The sequence below is a fragment of the Hylaeus anthracinus genome, unplaced genomic scaffold, assembly GCF_026225885.1.
Source record: "Hylaeus anthracinus isolate JK02 unplaced genomic scaffold, UHH_iyHylAnth1.0_haploid 11994, whole genome shotgun sequence".
Taxonomy (NCBI): Eukaryota; Metazoa; Arthropoda; class Insecta; order Hymenoptera; family Colletidae; genus Hylaeus; species Hylaeus anthracinus.
The window spans coordinates 11828764-11847613 of record NW_026534341.1 but is presented as its reverse complement, the minus strand read 5'-3'; the positions used below and the strand labels follow the sequence as shown (position 1 = coordinate 11847613).

The 18850-nt window shown below is 34.0% G+C and overlaps 1 protein-coding gene across 1 annotated transcript in view; it reads right to left on the bottom strand.

Annotated features, from left to right (window-relative positions):
• Positions 1–18850, bottom strand: part of LOC128888510 (serine-rich adhesin for platelets-like) — an 88151-nt gene that overhangs the window by 14045 nt on the left and 55256 nt on the right. Inside the window, exon 8 of the mRNA XM_054145413.1 lies at positions 12394–13104. Within this exon, the coding sequence (XP_054001388.1) occupies positions 12394–13104 (711 nt within the window). The remainder of the gene's footprint in view (positions 1–12393; positions 13105–18850) is intronic.

Here is an 18850-nt window from a genome sequence, read left to right as displayed (position 1 = left end):
ATGCTTGGAAAATTTAATATCATTAAAGAGATATAATTGCAGTGGTATATAAAGTTTGGAAACGATCGAGCAAGTAGTTTCAGAAGTATCATTCCACGGATTAAAGAAATGTTGTTTAAAAAAACGCAGCGACGGATTTATATAGCCTCAAAGATTTCTGTATGAAATGATTTGAAAAAAATTACCAAATGCATTTTAAAACATATCCTAAATATTCTCAAAGTTATGCAAACATTACATAATTCTTCTCTATAAAATAAATATACCAAGAAACAGTTAGTACTTGAATTCTTAATGTGCTTTACCCTCTTAAATTCATTTCGAGTAATTAAATTTTATCTTATTTGATAAGCATATCAATTCATTTTCGTAAATTTGTGTTAACGCTAAATCTGTCACAGGTCAAATGACCGTTTTCAGCCTACTACGTAGTAAGATGTGTAAGTTATACAACTGTTTCATGTATTATTGAATTTAGTAACAAGTGAAATATTTTTGCATTCAATTGAAAAAGATGTCTTTAATATCAGTCACTTAACCGATCGAGGAAGAATTACAAATAAAATATCGGTAGGTTTAGTGTTAAAGATAATATAAATGATAAATATATCTGTTAAAAAATTAGTGAGCACACGTTTTAGAAAAGCTTAGATATTCTTAGACGTGACCACTCGGAATTTGTTTGATCGACAAATTCCTTTTAATAAGCAAGCTTCTTCGTTCCAAGGTCAGTCAAGGTCGAGATAAATGAAAAGCAATTTAGATATCGAGGACCGTGAATTGCCATTTATGAAAGAAAGTGAAAAGTGTGTAATCTTACAATTAATTGCAAGATTAAAAATAAAATTATATTCATAACTGATAAGATATACACTGTAAACAACGCTGCATAGCGTTGGTTATTAATTATACGCGGAACATTACCAACAACGGCGTAAAAGAAAGCGGAATCATAATTAATGATACAAGCATGAATTATTGTTAAACAGAGTTTTTAAAAAGATCATAAAAACGCGTAATAGTTATTATTAACATATTACCTGCCAGACTCTTGAAAATTTCTAATGTGATTCAATTTTGTTTACAGGCCATTGGAAAGTGCACAATCAAACATTTATTCTTTTATTTATTTTTGTAACTTCGTCAAAATTCAAGGATTTTATTCAAATTTATTTTTTTTGGCATTTGACCATCAGAATTAATTTTGTTTATACATCAACGTGTTAATAAATTCGTATTTCATAGTTTCAATTGTAAAATTACGATAGTATCTTATCAACAGCAAAATTACAAGAAAATTCATCTAGTATTAATTCAAGCAGAAAATTATTGCTACGTGTATTTATCACTACTTGTATAAAAACAGAAAATGAAATTTCAATTGTGTAATATCAACAGTTACCAGTTATGTTAAGTATATATCAATTAAGTATTTTCTTCCATTGTGATAAATTGTTTGATACCACAGATAAGAAAAATATGTTCTACTGCTTATCATATTTCCAGGAAGGTACATCTTATAAATGCGTAACTCGTATCTCGATTTTTAATACCGTTCATATAATATTGCAATAATTGAACGTACTTCAAAAGAATATGCGAGTCAACGTTTAGAAGACTCACTCGGTAGAAAATGTATAGAATAAAATATATAAATATTGCAAACGAGTTTGGAAAGATGATACAGTTATTGGTAGTTTTGAATTAGTTCACGTGACCTCGACCTTAAGTGGGAAAGAAAATAAATATAATTTATTATATATTTATTATTATATATAATTAACGCGTCCTGAAAGTGACGATAACTGTATCGTTTCCTACTTTATTCGAAATTACCGACAATTCCTCGAGCATCGTAAAACGCGAATCTGTTTGAGAAACACTGAACGTATTGGAAACGAAGCGCGACCAATATCACGTGATTCCCGCGCGAGTCAACGAAACGTCACAGTTGGTTGCAGTTCTGATAACAATGATTTCACGAGGTAAGGGTTGCCAGGCAAAGAATCGGCTTTACACACGGAACAATGAATGCAACGCCGCGGTTGTTTACTACGATTACATTCGTTCTGTGGCACAACGTGTAGGAATGACCGACAAATTTCCAATACAAATTACACGAACGTTTTCATTTCAACTACGTTTCATACCGACCGATGTTCTACTCTAGTTCGTTCGTGCTCGTTTAGTATTTAAGGGATTAGGAGCTTGCCTAAGGTAAAATATCCTGTACTTGAACACATATCAAAGTATTCGGTGTAGAAATTGATTCTGTGCGTTTGCATTCAATTATTTGCAACTCTAAACCAGATACAGTGGGTGTAGAATGTATTCGTACACCCATCAATTTCCCAAAAAACTTTTATGTGAAATTTTGTAGTTTCTTAACTTCTTTTCTTATAATCAATGATATTTTACATATTCTCGGAAGTCTCTAAGATAGATATAATCCAAATAACATTTATTAGTTAATATAATTTGTGAAATTAACAAAAGAATGCGAAAAGTACTTTCAAAAATGAAGAATTAACAAGATTTAAAAATTGAAAAAGATTCCACTTTAATTAACTAATAATTTAGTTAATTTAACGCTTAGAAAAGTTGCAATAATTATAAAATCAAATGAAAATCCCACGAAGGAAGTATTATATACTTATAAATTAAGACGGGAGGGTCGAGTAAAATTCAAAATTTTGACCTGTTTTTTTGTTTTGTTTAGAAAATTAGTTTACCATCTGGAGAATGTGCTCCGACCATTTCAGCTAAAACTTCGAAGTCTAAGTGTACCTACAAAGTCATTAAAGTGATGCGCTCCGAACGGTATACGGACTATTTTTAGATCCGGAAACTTTAAATGCATTTTTCTCAAAACACAAAATTTCGCGTGCCGTGTAATGTAGCTTAGAGATTTCTCAGCCGATTGCTATGAAACTTGGCACAAAATATTCTTTAAACTATCCTCCTTTGCATCAATCTAAAGGTTTTTATAAAAATTGAAATAAACAATGTTTTTAATCATTTCTTTTATAACAAGATTTTTTTAACGTATTCTCTCTTTTTTTTTAAACAAGTTTTAAAAATTAAACAGTTGTGCGTATAGTTATTGCTTCAACATTTCTATCGATTAATTGTTTTTTTCTTGTTAATTTCGCAACCTACATAAATAGCCATTTTTTTTTGTAATCTATCTATTCTAGAGATTTCCGAGAATATATAGAATGTCATTGTTTATAAAAATAAGTTGATAAATTACAATTTTACACAATTTTTTTGGAAATTGATCGGTATACGAATACTTTCTACACCCACTGTAGATTTACTCGTCATTTTGTGACATTAACCAATACAATATTTGTATTGCTATTTTAAAATTTTATTTTTCCAAAGAGAAATAGATGAAAAATTTCAAAGTATAACAATTTTGATCGATAGCAGTATTTCACGGCCATAATTGAATAAATTTGGAAAAATCTTAAGATTTCAGAGAAATTTTATAAAAATTGACTCGACAGTGAATGTGTATCTACTATTAGCTCGGTAAAAATCGCGACCGCGAAGAACACGTTTCATAGTACGCAGGCCAACGTAATTTGCTTAAGTTTAAAGTAAGCTGATCTGCATTGACGGCGCCGCGTTATATCCAATTACAGGACTTATATGTGTATGTATACCCAAGGGACCCGACTTATGTTGTGAAATGGAAAACTGACCGTTGTGTATCGTCGGCTGTCCGAAATTGTAAATACAACCTGGTATCACGCGATATTAAGGATGTTCAGGCTTCCAAATTAATTAGGCAATAAAAACGCCCACTGGGACAATAAACCAACCGATTAATTTAGTTCTAAAGCATTATGTTCTAGTTTACCCCGCGGTATACACGCTATCGATACAATCTCCCGTGTATCAAACCCTTTTACACTACTTTGGCAATTTTAATCGTCGAATTTAATTTTGGTAATTAAACATTATATTAGCAGTTAGCGTAATAGTAAGATGAAATAATACTTTACTTGTTCAAGTAGGTAATAAGAAAATATGATAGCTTGAATAATAAAATATTCGGCCCAATAGATTATTTATATTTGAATCTCATTTGAAGTAATATAAATAATTTTAGAGGCGCCTCTGAGACTAATAATTAAATTATAAGAACAGGATGAAAATCTTGTGAGCGAACGAATAAAAATGAAATAACCTTTCATTGATAGCAACATGGTGATAATGCATGAGGGATGCCCCTATTCAAATCTCACGGTTGGAAGCTGTCGTTGAAATACGAATACGGGTCAAGCGATAAAAAAATGTTCAGTACAGACAGATGCACGCATTGCAGACCTACCGTCATCTTATTTACATATTTCACGATATTATTAATATATAAGTTTTCAACGGATACAGATGCACGCATTGCAGACCTACCGTCATCTTATTTACATATTTTGCAATATTATGTATATTATATTTTATAATGCAAGTAATTTAGTATAATAAAGAAAGTCATAAATTATTGTATTAATTATTGCGTTCAAGTAACATACTTGCATTATTCTCCAGAACAAAAATTTAAGGATAGTAACCTTTATTAAACGAGGTAACTGGTATATGTATATGAAACTCTTCAAGGATATTGGTAGAAAGTCTACGCTTGATTTTTCAGTTACTTTAAATTCTGTCATACAAAGGTAACTAGTACGATTGGGTATAAATATTCATAATTAAATGTCCTAGTGATGTAACATAGCAACAAGACCTTTAGACGTTGTGTGTTAATATCAGTTGAAATTTTAACGAGGATAGAAACAATAGTAGAAAAACAAATGACGAACTGTTTGGCAAAAGCATTAACTCATCAAATACCAAAGAATTTTATCCCGACATTCATTTCTTTTTTTATATTTAGAAAAAAAAAAAGAAACATTTTCTTTCAAGTTACGGCGAGTTCTATAAATAGTGAAATAGTGCATTGGCACTTAGAGAAGTATCTAATAATATCTAGACACTTGTACAGCATGCAGAGTAAAACAACAAACAGTACTATGAGCTTTTACAAATATTATATCAGTGAAAGATCATAGTAAAGTAAGAGAAATCAATTTGATCGATCGAACTCTTAAATCATTTAAAATTACAAAAATCGAATAAATTGTTCCCGAATATAATTTTTCACGACTCGTAATATATTATAAGAAACGTTGCAAACAAAATACTGTACGTTTGGCTTCTTGTATTTTAAAAATAGCATGATAGTAAAACGAATTTTAATATTTCGAAATGAGATGCTAAGGCGAGTCATGGGACGTACCTTACCTCGCAGAAAATATCAATTTTATTCGTCAACTATTTTATGCGATCATAAAACATCGAAACGTGCCACAATTTAAGAACTGCACGTGAAGGTTGCACCGTATCTACGTAACACAAATACCTGTATTTTATGAATACAACCAAAATGCGTCGTTAGTGGAGCACGAAACTTTTTCTAGGAACCATTTTAGAAGCGCACGTCATTGCGCGCATGAATGCCCGCCCTTCGAAGATCGATGAGAAACGCGTAGATCAGGACAGTCTCAAAACTGAGCTGCAGTAAAAAAGAAAAGAAAAGAAAAGAAAAAGGAAAAAGAAAAAACACTCGATTCCCTTTGTACAAGGCTTATGTGAAATATCATTTCATACAACATGTTATTTTATTTCATAATAATTTTCATACTCCAATGATCACTTTTGAAGTATTATTTCATATAACATGTTCTTTTTATTAATAATTGCTTAAAATAATTGTGAAATTGTTCTTGAAAATGATGCAAAAATGTATACATATTTTTTCATGATAAAAAGATTCACCTGTCTATGCTAAATAATTGACTCCAAAATAAACTTTTCGAGGGAGTTTTACATAAAACAAATTACTATAATGACTTCTGAAAATTTAAACCGTAAAAATTCAATGTCTCAAGATGACTTTAAAATGTCGGTTGCTTTAATTTTTGGTACATTACTTTGAAAATGTCTAGTTTAGTATTTTTATTCAGGTCAATGACGACAACAATAATTACGTCTTTTTTCTATGCAGCATTTTTTCTACGTTTTAGTTTCACGACGTTACATAGGGAGTCGTCGATTGTTTCCATTGAAGACTGAGCATGACAAATCGGCTTCGGAGTTCGGTTTACGACTGTTTTCATACGCGAATTTTATGTTACTTACAATTAGTACACTTAAATGCACGACAAGTTAGAAGCTTCTCCACAGAACTTTTCATACGAACTTTTTGCCCACCACTTATTAGAATCTTCCGTTTTACATGTACATATTTCATTTCTGTTTTGTCTCTATTTCGCCAAAAAAGGAAGAAAATGAATTTCTTTTACATGCTATTCTTTGAAACGTCCTTTGCAAAAAGTGAGTCGAGTGTAATTAGTTTTCCCTGAAAGCCACGGACGAGAAGAATCTCGCATCGGGCCTTGGCTAGCCATCAACATGAAATTGTTCGAATTCGTTTCCAAGAAATCCAGCCAAGCCCGTAAGGAAGTCGGCCCTCTCGCAAGACAAACAAGAAAACGTTGAAACAGAACGGTTTCGCGAACGAATCGAATATCGCTACCGACGATCGTCGACGGCACTCCTTAGTCCAGCGATCGACATTTTCGAAACGCGCCGTGGAATCCGTGGAATGACACGAAATCGTCCGGCGAACATTCAACGCCGGCCGGCATCCATTCCAAATTTAAATTCGCCGCAGACCCGTTCATGGTGGACGTGATTAACGTACCTTACAGAACGCTCTCTCGCTGGCACTGTTTGTCCTTCGTTGGTAAACGAAGTTGTACAGAGACTTCCTATCCGCACACGTCCCGAGAAAGGCTGCTCGGGGTTTGTTATTGGTATGCACAATATACAAATTCAACTTTAAGACGCACTATGAAAACACTTCGAGGAAGATCAAAGGAGACGCACATTCGCGATCGTCCGGGGCTCGAGTCTAACTGCCGGAACCCCCTTCCAGGCAGCCCACGCAACACGACCAACGATTGGCTGACGCCTGTCGAGACAACCGCCAATCGAGACGCACCGCGGCACCGCCGTCCAATCGCGCTTGGTAACGACCGTTCGAGATACTTCTCTCGAGTGGCGGCAAATTTAATTACGATTATTCAAAAATGTCTCACCGAAACGCTGACAAGGGAATAGCCTATCGTCTACGATCTTTCTAACACCTTTTAAGAGTGAATCTGTACGTCGGCAGATGACACTCTGTGGAATATTTTCTTTCAATGGGCCATTCTTTATTATTAATTACGATTTGTGGTAGATTAAAGTTTAAATAACTTTCTGTTATCAGAGGACTGAGGATTTAGTGCATTTACGATATAAACTGATATAAAGAATACATGGTAGACATAATCAAAAGGTATGTGCACTCGTGCAAAATGAAATAATATTGTTATAATGAGTGTAGAATATATTCGACATATGTTATATGTATTTGATGTATGCCTTCTACACATTAATGTACGTCGAAATTGCATAAAATCCTTCAGGAAATGATGGATTATAAATAATCTGTACCGGATTCTACAATCCTTAAAATAATGTTTATCATTGCTCATATTTTGTTCATATTTGGCAACCGTAGATTAATCACGTTACTACAATCGCCAATGAACGAAAAATACCTTATCGGGCTATATAAAGATTAAATCCTTAAAATTGTCGTCGAAATTTAGCAACATTCCCTACTCAATCAGTAATGAATTCTAAGGAATAAATGAATGTTAATTAAATATTAGGTAAATTCATACAATTCCCGGTAGAAGTAAAACGACCTTGGGGCTACGTGCTCAGATAAATTTAGATAGAAGGAAAAAGAGGGGCGTGGTGGTACAGTGAATAATTGCGTGCATACAAGAACGGTATACGTGGCTTCTTTGGCACAAAAGTGTCATGACGGTTCTCCTTTTTTAATATCGCGTAGTGCTTCGAAGAAAACAGTCGGTAACGCTTTCCTGTTGCACAGCGACGAGAATATTCGACGTCTCCATTCCCCTCGAATCGCGTGGAGGATTCTAAGCAGTTAGCCACGACAATTATTGCGAGCCTACAGTTCTACGAAAATCTACGGAGATAGACACGATCCTTTCTTTATTTATTCATTTATTAAAGTCCTGAGTTGACATTTTCAACCATGACACTAGGTATAATTCTGATCTACAGTGGGTGTAGAAAGTATTCGTACACCGATCAATTTCCAAAAGAAACTATGTAGAATTGTAATTTATTAACTTATATTTTATAAACAATGACATTCTACATATTTTCGAAAATCTCTAAAACAGATAGATTACAAAAAAAGTAGCTATTTATGTAAGTTGCGAAATTAACAAGAAAAAAACAATTAATCGATAGAACTGTTTAATTTTTAAAGCTTCATCAAAAAGAAAGAAATTTACATTAACTTACAAGTATATAATACTTCCTTCGTGGGATTTCCTTTTGATTTTACAATTATTGTAACTTTTCTAAGCATTAAATAAAGTAAATTATTAGTTATTCGAAGTGGGATCCTTTTTCATTCCTCTATTAGAGCTATTTTTGAAAATACATTACTGGAAATTTGATGGTTTCTAATTCGTACGGAGCAGTAAACTAATGTGTTTACGTTACAAACTCTACTCTAAATGGTTCGTCATAAGAATCGTACAAGTACTTATTGCTTCTATATTTTTACCCACTTTCCGCATTTTTTTGTTAATTTCACAAATTATATTAACTAGTAAATGTTGTTTGGACTATATCTATCTTAGAGATTTCTGAGAATATGTAAAATATCGTTGATTATAAAAAAAGAAGTTAAGAAACTACAACTTTACACAAATTTTTGGGAGAAATTGATCGATTTACGAATACATTCTACACCCACTGTAGATAACAATTTCGAACAGCAGGTAAAAAATATATGTTTATCCGTACCTCATCAAAAATAAAAATAAGAATTTGCAGTATTACTAAGGAAACATTTCATAATGAATAATTAAACATTTAATCGTTCACTCGAATGAACATATAAATTAATTTCTACATGTTGATTTTACTTACATATTACTCGAGTAACAGATTACGAATGAAACTAATATATATAGCAATTTATTTGTAAAGTCTATTCGATCGAATAGATGAGATTCTAATCTGTAATTCCAATAGTAATTGATAAACAATTGTATATTTTTTAATTGCCATTCTAACTTTTTATCTGGGTAAAAATATTTCTCTTCGAAAGCATTTCTTGTGCACACATCACCCTGTATTTCTTTCAACGAAATATAATTTTCACGGGCAATGGAAACGTCATCTTGATCGTTAATGTCACTTAACCGCTTAGGGTTCGCGTCTATAGAGTTTCACGGTTAAAAATACTCCAAAATATGTACAATGAGAATGTAACATCTAATACTGAGTGTTTCTGTTAATTATTATTTTTGTTTGAATAAAAAATGACGTAGAATTGATTAAATATTTAATTCTACTGTATTAAATACAATTTTCTCCAACACCATTTGCTGTTTAATATTTTTCCTGAACTGGTGCAGATTGTTTAATATGAAAAAATTAAGTAAGTCGGCATAAAAGAATATATTTTCAAGCTAATCATTTTCCTAACATTAGTAGCCCATAATATAATTTCAAACATCCTTTTAATTTCATTTTATTGAGAAAATACAATGAAATTCTGGCCCTGTTATTGAACTAATATGAACATATCGTGACGCAGTGTTCACTGCACCGTACTCTTGACATAACCGCTTTCTAATAAAAACGCACACTGAAACGATGTGATTCAATCTCGATGAGTCATGCGTCGCAAGTCCCGGTGATTACGTGATTACGCGAGAAATAAAATAATCTAGATAAATTGAATTTATTACTTCTTTGCGTTAAAACGATTTACATACTGATAAAGCGTTTTTAAAAGTGGTTTAAAACTGAATTTCTCGATCATGTTGACAGTTGCTATACTGAATTTAATTTACGTTCATTTTAGTAACGGTCTAATAATAAGACTCTTACTCATAGATAAACTTGTTTTCTATGAAAAATTAAATACTGCATCATGTATCAATTGAATATAAAGGCACAGAATTAATTTCTTACGCCCAATATTTTTTAAATTTCCCTATATAAAAAAAAAAACTCTTTTCATTCCCATTTTATTTTCCATTTCGTTTTCATCCGTCGTATGATTCATCAATGGCAAATAGATGACTCAGGCCGTTTTCAGAATCCCTGATACGTACAGCAAGGGTAACAATGAGGGTGCTTATCTAACGTACCCTGAAAACCATACAATCCGTAGATTTGAAACGGAAGAATTTGTTTGAATAAACTTGATACTACAGATGGATGCGAAGTGGCCATTGAAGAAGAAAAGGGCGATAAAGATTCTGGCCTAGGAAGAAGTCTGGAAGATTTGCTAGGCGGATGACAATCAGTGCAGGAAGTGCAGTGACTGGCACGAGGTGGTGAAAGCCGAAGTGCAGCGGAAAGTGGGCCGGGTTTCTGAACGATATAAAGAACACGTAAGAGTTCGGACGTCCCACGTTTGACATCCATATTTATGAGACTAGGTATGCACGTATCGACGAATGCACGCGGGAGTCTGACCAAAGTTTGCACTGAGCGAACAATATCTAAACAGCGGGGAGGTAACTACAGATTGGTGATATTCTAAGGGGAGATTCTTCGGACCAAAGTATGATAAAAATCAAGAGTGATGAAATTCTTTCTTTGTTGTCTTGGATAGTCCTTTTAATAAAAAATGTTTATTGGAATAATTTTGCCATATTCTGAACAGTTTACGAAATACGACGAAAGATATCGTTTGTTGAAAGAACTTTAATGGACTTCAGAGGTTCAAATACATTGAAATCGCGAAGTTTTCGCTGCATGAATATTTCTGCACAGATAATTTGAATGCGTAGGGTTAAGAGGTTTCGCGGTGGCTAAACGCGTCAAGACAGTCGCTTCTACAAGAGGGTAGAAGCTATTTCCGGTACTCCACGTGTGTGGGGGACAGGAGAAGAATGTTAAAATTCGAAAAAGTCACGCTCTACACTGCACAGTCTGCAGACTGTTCTACCAGAACGCGCATGCTTCTTGTCGATAGACTTTCAAGCTAATTTTAAGTTCGAAACTTTCCGTTAAATGGTACTACGTACAGGGTGTTTTGTTTAAAACAGAATTGTTAAATATTTCTTGAGAGGATGAAGCTATCAGAAAAATGTTCTCATAAAGTTATTTGGGAAAAAGGGGGACATTATATGAAATAAATACCTATAGTCATCATCATAATAAATAAATCACCCCGACACAAATTGCCTCGATACTCTTATAAGGCGACATTTCCAATTGCTCAACTGATATCTAAATAAGCTCCTGGTGATAAAGCTTGAAATGCTAAAGATAATAATATATAATTGTAGGTACTTCCAGATAATACTTTAAGAGATGTTTGGGGTCAAAGTTCTAAAAGTTATTAGTTTGTATTGGAAGAACTCTGCAACAGTGACAGTGCGAGGCAGTCGGTAATATCAAGTTCCTAACGCACTTATTTCAGTAGATAAAGGAAGTATGCACTCCATTGATAACGTAGCGAACTCTCGATAATGTAGTGCATTCTGTCGATAAAATTCACTAACGCAGAACCCTACTGGATCAAAATATTTATCGACGGAGTGTTCTACAATGTCCACAAGGCTACCTTATCTACCTAATGCTCTACATTACCAAGCCATAAAAGAATACAAATTAAACGTAACATTTAATATCTCTGCTTTATCGACTACGCTACACTGTTCCAATCAGTGATGGGCAAAAACCCTAGACTTCGAATAAATCTGAAATTTGCCGATATGTTTGTCTCGTTTCCTTCTTTGGAAAATGTTTAAGAGAGGAAACGAGACAAACATATCAGCAAACTTCAGATTTATTCGAAGCCTAAGGTTTTGCCCATCACTGGTTCCAATTGACCTCAAGTATTTCCTAACTAATACTCGAAACCACACGAAAATATACATTTTTATCTTTAGCATTTCAAGCTTTATCGTTGCACATGAGCTCATTCAAATATCGACGAACCCATCACGGAAGACGTCAGAAGAAACTGAATGCCCATCGTTAACCACGGCATCAGACTCGTGGAAAACAGATTTCAACCTTGTCATACAATCCGTGTCTCGTGCGACACGAAAACCCATAATTCGCCTCAGAAACTCGAAAAATCGTAAACCGACGCGAAACTCAACAAGGCGAACTTGCCAAACAGGAACGCACATTTAGCGATCCAGCAGCAAAGGGTTCGTTCATGGGAACGCGGCTTAATTGGCGATTGGCACTTACTGTTAGCATCCGACGACGGCGGAAAGTCATCGTAGTCCACGAAACGCTCCATCCCGTAATAGTCCTCGTAATTTTCACCGAGTTTAAAAACCGCGCTGGGATGGTTCGTTGAAATTCGTCGGGGAGCTGCCTCCAGGACCGATTCAGATGCCGGATACTTATCGAGAACCTTGTCATCGTCATCGCGATCTTCGTCTTCATCTTCGCGCAAGTTATTCTCGGCGTCTAGCTGACGTTTTGCGTTAATCTCTGGCTGTTCGATGCGCAAGTTGTCTAGGAGATTGGAGTCCTTTTCGTGGTTCGAGTCATTTTCTACGGGCACGCTGACGTCGTCGACCGCGTCGACGTCCGTCTCTGGTCCCAGATCCGAGTAATCGTAGTCTGCATCCCCGTTTTCGTGTTTGCCATTGCTGGCCGCAAGGATGCCGTCGTCGCGGTCCCGCGTCTCTTGCGACAGCATGGTTTGCTTGAGGATGTTCGAGTTGATCGCGTTATGCGCGTCGTCCATGTCCAGGAACAGCGGTTTGTCTTTGGAATTCATGTTCTCGAGTATATCATTCGTTTTCATGCAACGGAACGGATGGGCGTTTGGCGGCCTGGCTGCGATCTCGCTGGCTGGAGTTAACAGGACCACAACCAAGGTGATGTTGTCCTTGGAGCCTTCGCGCTTCGCCCACCGCAACAGGATCCGATGAGCACGTTTTAATCCGCCTGGAACGAACAAAACGATTTCTGTTAGAGGTTTTACTCATTGTATGTAGCATCGCAAAGTGAGTACAGTCAATACTGCTTAAGAGTCTACTTCCCTCTGTAAGGGGTTTAGTCGAGATTTATGCAGGCGCCTCTTAGACATGATTCACTTTATATAAAATGAATTTATTGCAATTAATATATGTAATTACTGAGACTTGCCAGATTTTTTTAAAAATTTATGAAAAATACCATCAAAGTATGGTGAAGTATAATTACTTGTTTTTAGTAGCGCTATTCTTACTTTAAATATCGTAACTTTTATATCTGGTTAAATATTATTCATGATGTTATTTTCATATTTCCTACACGCAAAAACAGAATCACGACAATCGTGGTTTGTATTGAAAGTAACCTTAAACGACCTTCATTCTAAGCGATTGTCTCGTAATACATGGCTTATCGCTCGAACTCCCGATAACAGTTATGCCCCGCTTCGTTTTTTTTTTTACCTTCGATTCGCAGTGCAATAACTATTTATGGTGCATGAATCAGTTACGATAACAATGATTCATGTGCTCCGAGTCGCTTCAGACGCAAAGTTACGTAATTACAATTATTAAATCTGTCGTCTGATATATTATTAGACGCGCAACAGTCGTATCACAATGCGACGAGAGAACATAAAAAAAATAATAAGAACTCCAGATTCTCGCACTGCAGCTTCAATTTACGATAACAATGGGGCCACCCTGTATACAGCCACAAAAATACATAAACGCTGGTGCATAAAAGTGCAATGACCCGTGGGCTACATCTGCGACTTCCACCCCGATAGGGTCTTCCACCCTATCATGTTCCTTCTATTACCCATTCCAACTCCGTCTCGAACTTCTCAATTTCGGCCTTTCCTTCATCTCGATGGAAAGCTTCCATCGCCACCGACCATTTCCAACATTAATTCTCTCGTTCGGTCTGTTTTTCCACCGTCTCGACAGAGACTAACCCTTCCATCCAGTCTGGGGGTGGGGAAGAACCTTTCAGAATTAGACGCGTAAACTACTTCACTGATTTCTCGTAATGCCACGCACTTCTGGTGTATTTTTAAAGGAAAATATTCGACGGAAATCGGTTGGGTTTTAAACGCTCGATAGACAATATTTAAATTTTTATATATATTTTTTTTTTTTAGATGTTTACAGAAGTATTGTCGCTGAATTCTGACGATTTGCTGATGAAAATGAATACAAACACGACCTTATTCGTAGTTTTCTAAATTGTACTGGGTGTTTCTTTTAAATCGGAATGGTGAGATATGATGTGGGAATGAAGCTATAAAGGAAAGTTTTTAAACAAATTTTTTGATACAAAGAGGCAAATTATATGGCGTAATTGATTTTTGTATAGCTACATCCCCTCATGATGCATTCAACTATTTCAACTTGAACGAAACATCCTGTACGTAAAAATAAATATAAAAATCTACATACAGTGGGCGTAGAATGTACTCGTACACCGATCAAATTCCCACGAAACTTTTGTGTGAAATTGTAGTTTTCTTAATTTCTTTTTTTATAATCAATGATATTTTACACATTTTTGGAAATCTCTAAGATAGATATAGTCCAAACAACATTTACTAGTTAATGTAATTTGTAAAATTAACAAACAAAAAAATGAGAAAAGTGGGTAAAAATATAGAAGCAATAAGTAAATACATTAGTTTATTGCTTTGTACGAATTAGAAAACATCAAATATCCAGTAAAATACTTTTAAAAAAGGCTCTAATAGAAGAATGGAAGAAGATCCCACTTCGAATAACTAATAATTTAGTTAATTTAATGCTTAGAAGAGTTGCAATAATTATAAAATCAAAAGGAAATCCCACGAAGGAAGTATTATATACTTATAAATTAATGTAAATTTCTTTTCTTTTAATGAAGTTTTAAGAATTAAACAGTCGTGCGAATAGTTATTGCTTCAATATTTCTATCGATTCATTGTTTTTTTCTTGTTAATTTCGCAACTTACATAAATAGCTACTTTTTTTGTAATCTATCTATTCTAGAGATTTTCGAAAATATGTAGAATGTTATTGTTTATAAAAAAGAAAGTTAATAAATTACAATTTCACATACTTTTTTTTTGGAAATTAATCGGTGTACGAATACTTTCTACACTCACTGTAGGTATAATGAATAATAGTCCGAGTATGATCGTGTGTGGACTCCTTTCATCAAGAAAACTTTTATCTAGTAAATTAATGGTATTTGAGTTTTTATAGGAATGACACTCCCTTGATGTCATGAAGTGTTAATATTTATCTCGAGGATGTTCAGTGATCGACATCTACGAATAAATTATATGATATAAATTTTTAAGAGACAGTAACCAGGGGTAAAAAATGTATGCAATTGAGAGGACGTGCCAACACCACGGTGTGGAATCGCCACTTCATCGTACAACGCACTTTACAGACGAGGAGAGTTTAAATTACACGGAAATATTGGGTTACACGCGGTACGATACTACGACAGCGGTTGGACAATAAACGGCTGTGTTAACGCCATGTCGTTCTCTTTATTCTGCTCCATTTTTACGTGGCTCCCACGTGAAACCAGCGTTTGAAAGCCCAGAATAAAACAAATCAGTGAAACGATACCGAACACCGAAATGCAAAATGAAATGCATGCTTTTTTTAAATTTCATATCAAATGTCATTTTTAAATCTATCGATGCCTTGTAGTGCGTACAGAGTACATTAAATACAACTAAATTTTCAAAGTATTTTTTTTTTTTTGATTTGTTACGATTTTCTATTTCAATTATTAAAATATTATTATTGATATTAGGTAGACCGAAAAGTAATGTTTCGTAATGTAATGTAATCGTTTCTTTTACATTAAATTCAAACTTTCCAATAAATTTCTATCTTTAATTCATCTATCTTTAATTATATGATTATATAATGAATCGCCCTCATTGTCAGCAGCCTTTTGTAACCTAGTGTGCAAATTTTCACTGCCAGAAAAATCAATGAGCTGATAAATGATAAACAAGTATTTAAGATAGCAAAAACGACATTACTTTCCAGTCCACCTAATATAAATTTGAAAGTTTGGTTGTTTGAGTTTTATCTAGGATTTTTAGTATTTTTTGTACATACTTGTAAATTAAATAGAGATACGCGTGTCCACGTAAATCCATGGGTGGTGCCAAACAAACTATAATAATATCGATTGGTACCTTGTGAAACATGCGTAGCAGACGGTTGTAGCACGCATCCCGTCGAATGGACATTTGGCCGATCAATAAGTTCTTATTTCGTCGCAGGGATCACTTTAGCTTGTTTCACAAGGAAGGAGTAGCGTAATCTGGAATTCGGTACGAAGCACCATTTTCGAGGGAGAACCTCAGTGTTTCTCGAACTTCATTATCCCGCGGACCCTATCCCCGGAAAAGTTGGGCGTTCTATACAGGGTGTTCAAAAAAAAAGCATTCAATATTTCTATGGTTTATAGGGCACACTGTACTGAGTAAAAAAGCTTCAGTAAATATAGGTCCAAAGGTGAACCGTTTCTGAGATATAAACATTTTTGTTTGCTAGTATCATTATTAACTTACTTGCTTCCATCGCATGCGATGTTTATGTTAGTGTTTATAAATTGCGTTCTGAATATTCCCATTCAAGTGCCGACAATTTCGTCATTTTCATTTTTTCAATTTCGTGTACAGAAATTGAGCGGTGGACACGTGTAAAATCTTGTATAAATATCGAAAACCCAGTAGTAAGTCAATCATGATACTAGCAAATAAAAATGTTTATATCTCAGAAACGGTTGACCTTTGGACCTATGTTTACTAAAGCTTTTTTACTCAGCACAGTGTGCCCTATACACCATGTAAATATTAAATGCTTTTTTTTTTAACACCCTATATTTATTCGAATGATACGTTGAATAAATTTGTATTCGAATGAAATATTGAATGAATTTTTATTCGAATGGACTAAATAATCAAGTTTCGATCAATACATATTTCTGTTAGAAGCTTCGTGAAGTATTTATGATTAAAACAAAATGAAAATGGCCCTTTTGGAAATCCTGTTACGAATGAAACCTACTTTAAAATTAAAACTGTTTTCGATGGCGATATTTAAATTAATTTATACGTTAATAGAGAGAAGAAAGCGGGCCAGCTAGCGATCGCGAGCAAAACCTCTTACCGCGAGGCTTTCGTGCCTTCAAACTGTTACTGTATCTAAGCGATATGAATTATGTAGGTGGTGCGTGCATAAATCAAGCCCCGCTCGCGGAACGATCATTGAACTAATGCTCATCGGCCCTGACCGTCGGAATCGCGAGCCTTCGCGATTTTTCCATGGAAATTTCACTATCCGCGACTAAGCCTTTGACTTTTCGTATGATTCGTGCACCTTTAATTTGAACAGAATTTTGTCTTAAAAAGTGTCAATTTCCTTGAAACGTGTAATGTATAGCTCGATAGCTCTTTCTTTCATCGACAATACTTCTTTTTTCTTTAAACGAAGAGTATCGTTTTAATTACATAAATTTTGTTTGTAGAAATGAGTGTTCGAGTCCGTTAACCACTTTTGACCATTAAAGAAAATTAAATGATGGAACTTGAATTAGTAATTTTGAATTATTGTATTTCTAAAGAAAACTGTGCAATATGAACGAAAATCAAAATCATTCTTCATGAATATTAATCGAGAAAAAATAACCCTGAATTATTTAAATGACGCTATGATTTCTTTTTTAGCAGTGTGCTGTATCCGATAAAATGTCACATTCAATGAGCTTGTCACAGACTGACCTTTAAGTGACTTCAATGAGTCACTATAAACGGTGACACAGTGAGTTAACTATTACTTGTGCTCCAGATTGTAATCGTTCTACGAGCATAAAAGCACGAAGAAATTCTGTATGTTTTCAAAGTGAAGATCACTTCAAGGTCACTTTGCTAGAGGTCATAGAGAATGCATCGTCGTATCAGTTGCCAAAGAGTACTAATAAGATACATACAGTGAGTGTAGAAAGTATTCGTACACCGATTAATTTCCAAAAAAAAAGTATGTGAAATTGTAATTTATTAACTTTTTTTTTTATAAACAATGACATTCTACATATTTTCGAAAATCTCTAAAACAGATAGATTAAAAAAAAAGTAGCTATTTATGTAAGTTGCGAAATTAACAAGAAAAAAACAATTCATCGATAGAAATGTTGAAGCAATAAGTATTCGTACAACTGTTTAATTTTTAAAACTTTAAGAAAAAAAAAAGTTATATTAATTTACAAGTATATAATATTTCCTTCGTGGGATTTCCTTTTGATTTTATAATTATTGCAACTCTTCTAAGCATTAAATTAACTAAATTATTAGTTAATTAAAGTGGAACCTTTTTCAATTTTTAAATCTTGTTAGTTCTTGTTCATTTTTAAAAGTACTTTCCTGGAAATTCGATGTTTTCTAATTCGTACGAAGTAATAAACTAACGTGTTTACGTTACAAACTCTACTGTAAATGGTTCGTCATAAGAATCGTACAAATACTTATTGCTTCTATACTTTTACCCACTTTTCGCATTTTTTTGTTAATTTCACAAATTATATTAACTAGTAAATGTTGTTTGGACTATATCTATCTTAGATATTTCCGAGAATATGTAAAATATCATTGATTATAAGAAAAGAAGTTAAGAAACTACAAAATTTCACACAAAAGTTTTTTGGGAAATTGATG